The sequence below is a fragment of the Citrus clementina genome, unplaced genomic scaffold, assembly GCF_000493195.1.
Source record: "Citrus clementina cultivar Clemenules unplaced genomic scaffold, Citrus_clementina_v1.0 scaffold_8, whole genome shotgun sequence".
Taxonomy (NCBI): Eukaryota; Viridiplantae; Streptophyta; class Magnoliopsida; order Sapindales; family Rutaceae; genus Citrus; species Citrus x clementina.
This window is the reverse complement of record NW_006262022.1, coordinates 17,494,179-17,505,449: the sequence shown is the minus strand read 5'-3', so window position 1 is coordinate 17,505,449 and position 11,271 is coordinate 17,494,179. Positions and strand designations below refer to the sequence as shown.

Here is an 11,271-nt window from a genome sequence, read left to right as displayed (position 1 = left end):
TAATTAAATATGAGATTATGACATTAAAATTAGGCTCTAATGACATTGTTGAGGGAAGATGAAGGAAACTTCCTTCCTATATTAATTAATTAATGTATTTTAAGCCACTAAAATTTAATTGTTGGCATAATAAAATAAATGAATGTTTAAGACTTATAATTAATTATTATTAATGGTTACATATTGTTGAATTTAAATAGAAAGAGGAAAAGACATGTAATCATTTATAATATAATAATTATTTTCTATTTTAATATTTTGTAATGTAATTATTTTTTAATTTCAACCAATTTATTAGATAATAGAGAATATGAAATGATGAGAAATAGTGATGCAACATCACCTCTTGTAGTCCCAACTTTATATATATATATAAAATTCATGTATTTTATGCCACTAAAGTTTAATTGCTAGCATAATAAAATAAATAAATGTTTCAAAAGACTTATAATTAATATTATTAATGATTACATATTATTGAATTTAAATAGAAAAAGAAAAAAATTACAAAGAATATTCACCAATATTTTAGATATTTTAAATAATAGAAAATATAAAAAGATGAGGAATGATATATATTAATAAAGTTACTATTTATTAAATGAGTTAAATATAATCAAATTAATTATGAGAAGATGAAAAGTTAAATCTAAAAAAAAAATCTCTATTTATTAAATAATAGAGAATATACAAAAAAGCAAAATGGTGATGCCACATCACTTCCTCAAATCCTAACTTTATATATATATATATATAGATATAGATGAGAATTCTGAAGAATATCAGTCCTCATACTATCCCATCAAAAATATCGCACTATGATAAACAAGTTATTACGTTAATTAATTTCTTTTGAAAAAAAGTTATATAAATTATTCATAAGAGAGAAAACCACAAAATAAAAAATGGAAGAGGAAAAGATGATGATTCCAAGACTTCTCTTGTCTTTGACAAAATATCACAAGAAATCCCTCGAGTTCTAGCTTTGACCATTTCATTCAGCCAAATGTTTTCCCCACATTTCATTCAAAATGTGCAACTTCAGAATATGGATGGTAAAAGAGTACGTAACTGCTCATCAATGATTAACAAGATACAGCAGTTTTGTGAAGTCTCATGTCTTGTGTTACAAAATTTTGTGATGGAAAGAAGGAATAATTCAACTAAAAAAAAAAAAACACACGCGCGCAGCACACACACAGAGGGCCACAACTAGCCCTTGAACCCCTATTGAACTCGCACAAGATACTATGAAACTAAATTCAAAAACAGCTGTTAATAGCATCTTAAAATATGGGTTCTATCCATACTCCCACCTGAATCATTTCTTGCGGCATGACTCAAAAATAACAATAAGCCTGTCGCACCGATAACTCATTAGTGCAAGTGGTTTTTTGGTTTCTTGTCTCCGTATTTTGGAATTGGAACAAACTATTACTTCTTGTCTGTCCCATGAAACTTCCTCCCAGCTTCAACGGCCTCCCTGCAAAAGATGGGAAAAGAAAAGTGTATGTTGTACACTGTTCTAGAATAAAATCCTGCTTCTAACAGTCTGCTTGGCACCAACTTTAGAGAATTAAAAATGCCAAGCAAAATTTTAAGCCACCAAAATCGGGAAGACATGAAGTGGGCAGTCACAAACCTAAAAGCAAATACAAGCTCCTTATTCTCAGGATCAAGCGTCACGCCCTCATAAAAAGCATTGGCTGCCTCATCAAATTTCTAGAAAATAGAGCAAAAATAAAAATGTCAAATAATGTGAGACGGATATAACCTTAAAATTCAATAAGAGTGAAGATGAAAGCATGCCTCCAATAAACGCAATGCTGCACCCTCCCGATAGCAAGCTTTCGGCCAGTCTGGTCTTAATGCTCTACAAGCCTTTGCATCGGCTAAGGCATGCTCTGCTTGTCCAAGACGTATCCAACAAAGGCTTCTGTTGGAAAGTAATGTGGCATCGCTGGGGTCGAAATCAATTGCCTGAAAAACATCATCTAGTAAGTATTTTAAATGAAATTCAGAAAGCTCTTCCATTTAGGTGGCCAAATTAACCACTAGTTCTTGCTGTCATAAGGTAATACATGAATTGTCCCCATGATATTGGGAAGCAGCAGGAGCACCATATAACAGCTATTTCTGAATACTCTTATATACAAAGGTTTAGCTTTTTTCAAAAATGTTATTCCCAGAGACAATTTTTGAGAACCTCCACATTAGAAGAATGCAACAGAGTCAAATACATAGGTCATTTCAATTGTTCAAATCTAACAAAGTTGAATGCCAAGAACATTATGTATACAGAACTGAATTCTCCACCATTCACTGATAAACAAGAGCATCAAAAAGATCCCTCCATTTGTAACAGAATAAGAAGGAATATCGCATCAAAATGGCAGAGGACAGATGAATAACATACTTGTGTATATGCATCAACAGCCATAAGATAATCCTTTTGTTTGAAAGCCTCATCTCCTCTTGCTTTTGCTTCTGCAGCTTTCTTCTTTATTTCAGGCCGCACCTGAATAAGTAATAAAAATTTAAAACAGGGGAACAAGACAACATAATAGAAATTTGGACAACAGAAATAAGATGCTTCCACAGAATTTACTCAAATTTTGAATAAAAGATAACATACAAACAAAGAAAAAAAATTTTAAGTTATGATAAATCCATAAGAGTTATATAATAAAAAGGAAAATTATTTGAAAAGGACAATCCCCCAGGGAAGTGGTATTGTCCAATTTCTTTCACATTATCAACAAAAGAGTAACTTCAAAGAAACAAATTGAATGAATAAAAAATAGAGTATGTAAAGAAACCAATCCCATAAGATTAGCTTTTACTACATATCAATAACTAGAAAATACTACAATAGACCAAATGATACAATATGAAGTTCTCCCAACTACTATTCATTAAATTTTCTACATCAAACATTAAAAGTTTTGGTTTGATCATTATTTCCTAATATTGCAAAAACCAAATTGCCCACCAACCATAAAAGAATTAAAATTCTTCCTTCATCTCATTGGACAGATAATCATTCACTATGAAGCAAAAACAAACTAAAAACAGTTGTACATCATTTGAACTTACAAAATATTCAGCAACACTCAACGAAGTTTATATATATAAAAAAAAAAATTGAAGAAAACAAAGTACCTTGATAAAATAATCTGCACAAAAGCAATGCATAACCGAAAGGAAAAGTTGAATTGCAGAGAAAAAATAGTACCTCAGGGAGCTCCTTCATTGGAGCCTTGTCTTTTGGTGCATTATTTTCCTTCAGGTTTCTTGTTTCTTCCTGCAAAAGTTCAACTTTAGAACATTCTATGAAAAATAACATTTTAGTGTATATAAGTATAATAGTATTAGATTGCAATTATTCACACTAAATGTGAGTACAGTATCTTAGAGTATATAGCTAACCTAGGTAATCGTAAGGGCACATCAGTTTGTCTATCTACTTCTGAGTGTTAAATCGAAACTTTGTTCTACATATTCTTTCTTTCTCTCTTAGCTTAGAGATATCCCTTCCTCTCATCTACATATTCTTTCCATCTTTCTACTCAAGCACTTAATTTGACCCAAAAAAAAAAAAATTTCTGAAATGAACAAAAAAACTCCTTGAAAAGTCCTAGGTTTTGCAGTTTGAAATTTAGCAAGTATAATGTTTATGAGGGATGGCCATTACACAAGTCCACAACTGAAAAGGGAAAATTGATTAAGATCATTTACAATTTTAGCATTACACAAGTCACAGACCTTCCACCACTCTCCTAAAATCAAATTCAAGAATGAATGGATTACCAATTGTTTCCCCGATTCAGATTGCATGTATTCAAGAATTCCGTCAACCGTCCATTTGGGAATGGAGGGATCTTCTGATGTCAAGGGAAAAAGGATCTCAACAGCCTCACGATTGCCTCTTGCAGCTGCAACTTGTATGGGTTTCTGGCCATCCTGTGATGCAAAGAAAAGTCATTAAGTTATTCCATGTAAGACTTGGAATCAACTAATACTACCTTGAAACCGACTACCATTATCAACATACATAAAATCATACTTCTATAAATTTGAATATACTTCAACTCCTTAATTTGCAGAGGGACTTGAAACGGTGATGAAGTTGGGCAAACTCTATGTACGAGATGTCAATATAGTAAGCTCATAAGAATTATATGGACCCAAAAGATTTCTGCTTATATTTCCTTGTGGAGTGAACTCAAAAGAACAACTACTTGAAAAGGGATATTTGATTATAACCAACTTGAAGGTAAAGGATAGCAAAGGTCAATCTCAAAAAAAATTCTAGCAAGTTCAGGGATTAGATGTCTTATAGTGAAAGCAAGGTCACTAGATAGATGGAACTCAGTATCCTTTATGGAAGATTACTGTGATTAAAGGCAGCCAACATCATCCATCAGGAGGTCTTCGTATACTTTGCAAGGTAAGAGGCTTTGCCCATTTTGAACAACAAACTCATATCAATACATAAATAAATAGCCTAGCAGCATGAAAGGAAAAACTCTAACTATAATACATTGATAAGGAAACTAGACTTTCAAAAAATTTTGGTATTGATAACAAAAGTTCTATACAATCTTCAACTGCAGAGACAAAAATATGAGCATCAAACCAAGGGTTTAAAAGACTTAAGGAAATAAACACACACAACAAACAAGCAACAAAAGTGTGATAGAGAAACAATATCATGACCTAACGAATGCTCTAATGGCCAGAACCTCATCGGTGACATTGGAATCAGCTCCAGCTTTCAATAAGCATTTTATGATTTCTGTACTCCCAATATCAGCAGCGATGTGCAATGGGGTTGCTCCACCAGCAACAATATTTGCATTAGCACCTGCCTGCATATGAGTAAATGCAAACATTCCTCTTAAAATCCAGAGACCACATCTAAGCACAAACTCTAGACACGCCTTAACAAATCCATATCAATATTTGACAGTTTAGGGGACTAATGAAGATAGGAAACCTGAATAAGCAAGTCTAAGCATGTTAGTGAACCCGCAGCTACAGCTGACAATAGAGGAGTGATGTTATCTTCTGTTTCAGCATTAGGCTGCAAACAACACCAATTGACAACAACATAAGAAAAACAATATAATATGCACATAACATGCACTAGACCCACATTCCAGGTAAATGACTAAAAGTTTTTTGTATTGATTTTGGCATAAATAGGCTTTGATAAAATGAATAAATAAGCAAAAGACCTAAAAGAAACAGAATGTTTTAGCATAATATAACAAAGAAAGAACAATGATGAATAAAACATACATTAGCATGGTGCTCTAACAAAACTTTCACAACTTCTTGTTGGCCATGACCAGCTGCCCAGATTAAAGGAGTACCAGCATCACTTTCTGAATCAACCTCAGCGCCTTTGGAAAGTAAATATGTCAGCAACTCAATATTTCCTGCAATGAAGCATGAACTGATTGTAAGAATACAAATCAATTGAGTCAGTCAGGCTCAAATGAATCTGTAACCAAGTGAAACTAAATAAATCTAGAGAATAAATTGGCACAACGGCTAAAATGAACCTCAATACTAGATTTTACATTAAGAGCCTAGAAATTGTAACTTTTAGTTCAACAATGCAAAACACTTTCAAATTTAAATCTCAACAAGTTAAAAACACCGGATCCATTCACTCTAGCAAAACATGCTGCATAAAATTTTTGCTTTAAATGAAGACAGCAAACAACAAGCAACATCAGGCTGTGATACCATTAAGAGATTTTATTATTATTTGACAATACCAAACATTAAGTACTTCTTCTTGCACAGATAGTACAAAAACTCATTGAAGAGAAGCAAATTTCAATTATTTTATCAAGAAAAAGATTAAAAGGGCCACTTAGTTCTAAAACCAGTCTACCTTCTATAGGAAAATTTGTGTCTGAAAAAAGGAAAGGAAGCTATATGTTAACTGACAAAAATTTTCATTTCATCATTTACTCACAATTTGACACTTCCTAAAACGATGGGGACCTTTAACATAACCTTTAAATACCAACACATAACCAGCATCAACTAAACAAATGAAGCAGTCGATTTTCATAATTCTATGACACACTACCCAGATTATCACGTGAAAAAAAAAAAAAAAAAATAGCACACCTATTCCGGCAGAATGATGCAAAGCCGTGGCTCCTAAGTTACTTGGAATGGCAGGATTAGCACCATGCTCAAAAAGGTACTTCGCGGTTTCAGTATGGCCTTGACGAGCAGCATGAAGAAGAGGAGTTTCACCTGCATATTTGAAATTCTAGAAGATCAGACGAAATAACTTCATAGTCATAGTTGTAACACTACAACCACCATGTCTAAGTTTTCATACTTATAAGGGGACGCAAAACTAAAACTAGATAAAAATGTATCTGCTGCAATTGTGAGTGTATTAGCCCATGATAACATTCAAAAAACAACATAGGTCTCGAAACAACTATCAAAAACAAAAGGGAACCACGTAGGAGAAACCACACGAGTATGATTTCTAGTGCAATCACCAATTCATGCACAAAGATTAAAACAACAAATCTAAGAATGCACAGCAAGAACATTAAGAACAAACCATCTTCATCTTGTGTATCCACATCAAGCTTCAATTCCTCCAACAAATACTTGCACACATCAGTCTTGCCCTCTCTAGCTGCAAAATGCAGTGCACCTCGTTTGTTGGCATCCTTTATGTCTGCTACAGTTTTCGACAATCCTTTCCCCTGATCATCCAATTGCTTCGCAATCTCTAACAGTAAAATTCGATTCCAAAACATCTCAGATTTAAAAGAAAATTGCAACTATAAATTAAATTTATAAACAAGTGCCTAAACTGCCATTAATCTGTATGCCAAACTTACTCTTGAGAAGGTCAAGATTCCCAGTACAAGCAGCATTCAGAAACTGTTGAACCCTTTCCCTAACTACATTCAACAGAGCAACAACGACTTCAGAAGAAGGTTTACTGTTTATGCACCAAGCAATCTACATAAGCATTCATACAGAATCATGCTTCAAAACCAATAAGAATTCAAGCCTCACATGAATCTAAAGCTCATTGCAGATTACCAAACTACTCAAGCAGCAACAAAAGGAAAATAAACTTATGCACCAGTAAATTTAATAATAAAACACATTACTATGAGCTCAAAGATAAATAGACATCTGCTTTATGCTTCAGAACACAACAGAAAATTAATGCCCCACAAAGATATGAATACAACCCAGATGGCCAAATTACTCAAAACAATAAATTAAGATAAAGAACCTGCAAGAGCGTGAGAAGCATCAGGGGCCATTGCTGTTTGCTGTGACTGAGAGAAAGAAGGGAGAATCTTAAACTATGTAGTTTAAGTTACAACTTAAAAAAGTAGTTATACACTTGTCTCTGTGTCTCAGAAGATTCTGGGGTTTATGGTTTAGGTAAGAACTGCGGTTTTGTCGAGTTGAAACTCGAAGAGAAATTAGAAGACTCGGGTACACAAATCGCAACTCTTCTCCCTTTTTTATATTGTAAAAAGGTCACAAATACTCCTTTATGTTACAGAATAAATAGAAAATAAATATAAATAAAAAAATTTTGTTACACCAAACAATTACACATATGCATCATATATATAGAGGCAACAAAAGCTACAATGGAGAATTGTTTTTCCGATGTGAGATTTGAGTTCAAAATGGTGAGAGTTCATATGTACAACAGTCCCCCGTGAATTTCATTATTTAGGCACTTAACTAGCTTAATATTTTCTTATTAAAACCTTGTCTGCAAAACGTAGTGGGATAAAATCTAATCGAAGAAAAAAAAATTATAGTGCACATTTATCTAATACAGCTGCATAAACTCTTATCTTTAAAATACTCTACTGAAGAAATATTTCCTCAGATATCATGTATCAATTCGATAATTTGTTGAGTCGATACATGCCAATACTGTGGATTAACTTTTCAAACGTTGATGTAGGCAAAGTTTTAATAAAAAGATTAGCAAAATTATTAGTGGAGCATATATGTTTAACATTAATTTTCTTATCCTGCTGTAGCTCATGAGTATAAAAAAATATTGGCGAAATTTGTTATAGTTTTATCTCCCTTGACGTATTCTCCTCTAATGTAAGCAATACAAGCAGCATTGTCTTTATATATAATTGTTGGAATATCAGTTACAGACGTCAAATTGTAGGTGCTTTGAATATGATAGATAATAGACTACAACCAAATACACTCCCTGCTTGCTTCATGTGACTCGAGGATCTCCAAGTGATTAGAGGAGGCGACAACAAAGGTCTGCTTAGTAGATCGCTATGAAATTGTTGTGCCATTGTACGTGGAAGCATATTTTCTTTGTGAACGGGCTTTGTAAGGGTTAGAGAGGTAGCCTACGTCTGCATAACTGATACGATCAGGATTCTCCATTGGTTGACTTTAATAAAATAACCCCAAGTTTATTGTTCTGCGCAAAAATTAGAAGATATGCTTAACATCATTCCAATGTCAGCGTGTTGGTGTTGAGTTAAATCTCACCCACAAATACACAATGAATGCAATTTCCAATCTGGCACATTGAGTTATATACAACAAAACATTAATTTTATTTAGATATGGTACTTCTGGATTAAGTATCTCTTTGTTATCCTTTTTAGGTCGGAATAGATTATTTTTAGGGTTGAGAGACCAAACAACCATAAGAGTGCTTAGGGAATGAGCATGATTCATAGTGAACTGTATTAAGATTTGTTCAACATAAGCTAATTGATGAATAAGCACTCCATTTGTTTTATACTAGATCTGCAAACCGAGGCAATATTTCGTTTTCCCCAAATTTTTTATTTCAAAATCTGTTTTTAAATATTCAGGAGTTATTTAGGAGTTTTTATTAAGTTCATGTCATCAATATAAACTAGGGGTAGGCATTTGGTTCGGTTTGGTTCGGAGTAAAAAACCAAATGGTTCAAGAAAAAATTAAAATTAAAATTAAAAAAATAGTTCATAATTTATCTTTTTTATTTTTGTTTGTTAATTAATACATGATATTATATATATCATAGCATACACTTTATTTTATTGTTGAACTTTGTTATTTTAATTTATTATTGTTAGATTTAATTATATTGGTTATTATTTATGGATTTCTAGATTGTTTTTGGAATTTATTGTGTTAATTTACTATTGTTAAATTTTATTATGTTGTTTATTGTTTGCTAATTTATAGACTCAAGATTATTGTTGTATTAATAGTGTATTATTATATTATATTTTTTTTATTGAATAATGAATATAAAGGATAAAATCAAATGGAACCGAACTGAACTAAACCGAACAAAATTATAGAACTGAACCAAATTAATTTGGTTCGGTTCGGTTCAGCCCCTGAACCGAACCAAACTGAATAGTGCCCACCCCTAATATAAACTGCTACAATTGCAAATCTAGACTCGAATTTTCTAATGACTATGCATGGGCAAGTAAGATCATTTTTGTATCTTTTTTTAATTAAATATTCACTCAAACGATTGTATCACATGTGTCTAGATTATTTCAATCCATATAAGGATTGTTGCTATTTGATTGAACACATTCCAATCTGTTAATTTAAATGCTTAGGTATTTTAAATCGTTTAGGGATTTTCATATAAATATTAACGCCAAGTGACCCATATAGGTATGCAACCACTACATCCATGAGATGCATGTCAAGTCTTTCTGAGACTATTATGATGATTAAAAATTTAAACATAATAGCATCCATCACTGGAGAATAAATATCCTCATAATCAATATCATGTCTCTGAGAGAAATCTTATGCAACTAATCGCACTTTGTATCTAGTGATTTCATTATGCTCATTATGTTTCGTACAAATAACCATTTGCATTTAACAAGCTTAAAATCTTTAGGTGTCTGGACTGTAGGTCCAAAAACTTTCATGTTTAGCTAACGAAGTCAATTTTGCTTGAATTGCTTCTTTTCATTCATGCTAATTATGTCTTTGTGTACATTTATAAACAGTTTTATGCTGAAAATCATTTAAAATTTCAATAGCTACTTTGAACGAAAATACACTGTCGATGTTCATTTCACCAAGATCCCTCATTTCCTTTGTAGAAGTATAATTTATAGATTTTTTCTCGTTTTTTGGTTTTCGTAACTCTTCAAAGGTTATTGTCTCCTCAGGGACTTATGTCTTTTCAAAGACTATCAGTTCTTCTGGAACTGATGATTCAAATAATGTGGGCACATTAATAACTCGAGCATTATTTTTAACAAGATCTTGATTTTTCATTCTCCTCTCCGAGGAGAACTCTCTTTGGAACTAAGTGGTCTGCCACATTTTTTACGTGTAAAAGATAACTCATTAGCTGCTTTTACACTTGATTGTTCTACAAGAACAACCACCTGGACTGATGTATGAGCAACAAGAACACGTGACTTGGTTAACTTTGCTGCATTTGTAAATGCTTCTAGTAGTTAATTTGCAATTTGCTGTAAATATACTATCTTTCATACTTTATTTTCTCATAAATTGGTATGAAGATCTAAATGAGATAAAGTAGAAACTTTTCAAGAAAATTCATACCTTCCTTTAAGAGGCTTTCCATTTCCCAATGATAGAAAAATTAACTCATCAATGTAACAATTTGCAAAACATATGGTGAAAAGATCACCCGTCAAGGGTTCAAAATATCTGATAATTAAAGATGAGTTAAAACTAACATAAATCCTCAAACGACGTTGAAGACTCATCTTCATTCAATGAGGGGGTAATATAGGAACATACACAACACAACAAAAAATACGTAGATAGGAAATGTTAGGTTGCTGACTACGTACAATCTTTGTTGGAGAATATTGATGATAAGCCGTAGGTCTAAGATGAACTACTACTACAACATGTAAAATAACATGACCCCATGCAGATATTAGTAATTTTGCATGCATAAGTAAGGTTCGTGTAATTATATGCAATTGTTTAATCAATGATTCCTCTAGTCCATTTTGTACGTGTACATTTGGAACTGGATGCTCAACATCGACATCGATTGATGTACAATAGTTATCAAATGTCTTATATGTAAATTCATCAACATTATCCAAACGTATGGTTTTAATTGGATAATCAGCAAATTGTGCTTTTAATCTCATAATTTGGGCAAAATATCTGCAAATGCAATGTTACGAGTGGACAATAAACAAACATGTGACCACATGCAGATGCATCAATCAAAACTATATAGTAGCGAA

The 11,271-nt window shown here is 32.5% G+C and overlaps 1 protein-coding gene across 2 annotated transcripts; it reads right to left on the bottom strand.

The window, feature by feature from the left end:
* Positions 1 to 960: 960 nt before the first annotated feature.
* Positions 961 to 7,626, bottom strand: LOC18034638 (ankyrin-1). Of its 2 annotated transcripts, none has more exons than XM_024179580.1 (13): positions 7,298 to 7,626; positions 6,891 to 6,953; positions 6,605 to 6,778; positions 6,151 to 6,282; positions 5,305 to 5,444; positions 5,000 to 5,086; positions 4,746 to 4,871; positions 3,811 to 3,963; positions 3,236 to 3,304; positions 2,417 to 2,518; positions 1,810 to 1,980; positions 1,643 to 1,722; positions 961 to 1,520 (listed from the first exon to the last, which is right to left on the bottom strand). In XM_024179580.1, the coding sequence occupies exons 1-13, from the start codon at positions 7,326 to 7,328 to the stop codon at positions 1,472 to 1,474; spliced, it is 1,377 nt and encodes a 458-aa protein (XP_024035348.1). In that variant the 5' UTR covers positions 7,329 to 7,626; the 3' UTR covers positions 961 to 1,471. The 2 variants fall into 2 exon arrangements, with proteins under 2 accessions (XP_024035348.1, XP_006424006.1); XM_006423943.2 differs by having other exon boundaries at positions 961 to 1,483; positions 7,298 to 7,625.
* Between the last annotated feature and the right edge of the window lie 3,645 nt (positions 7,627 to 11,271).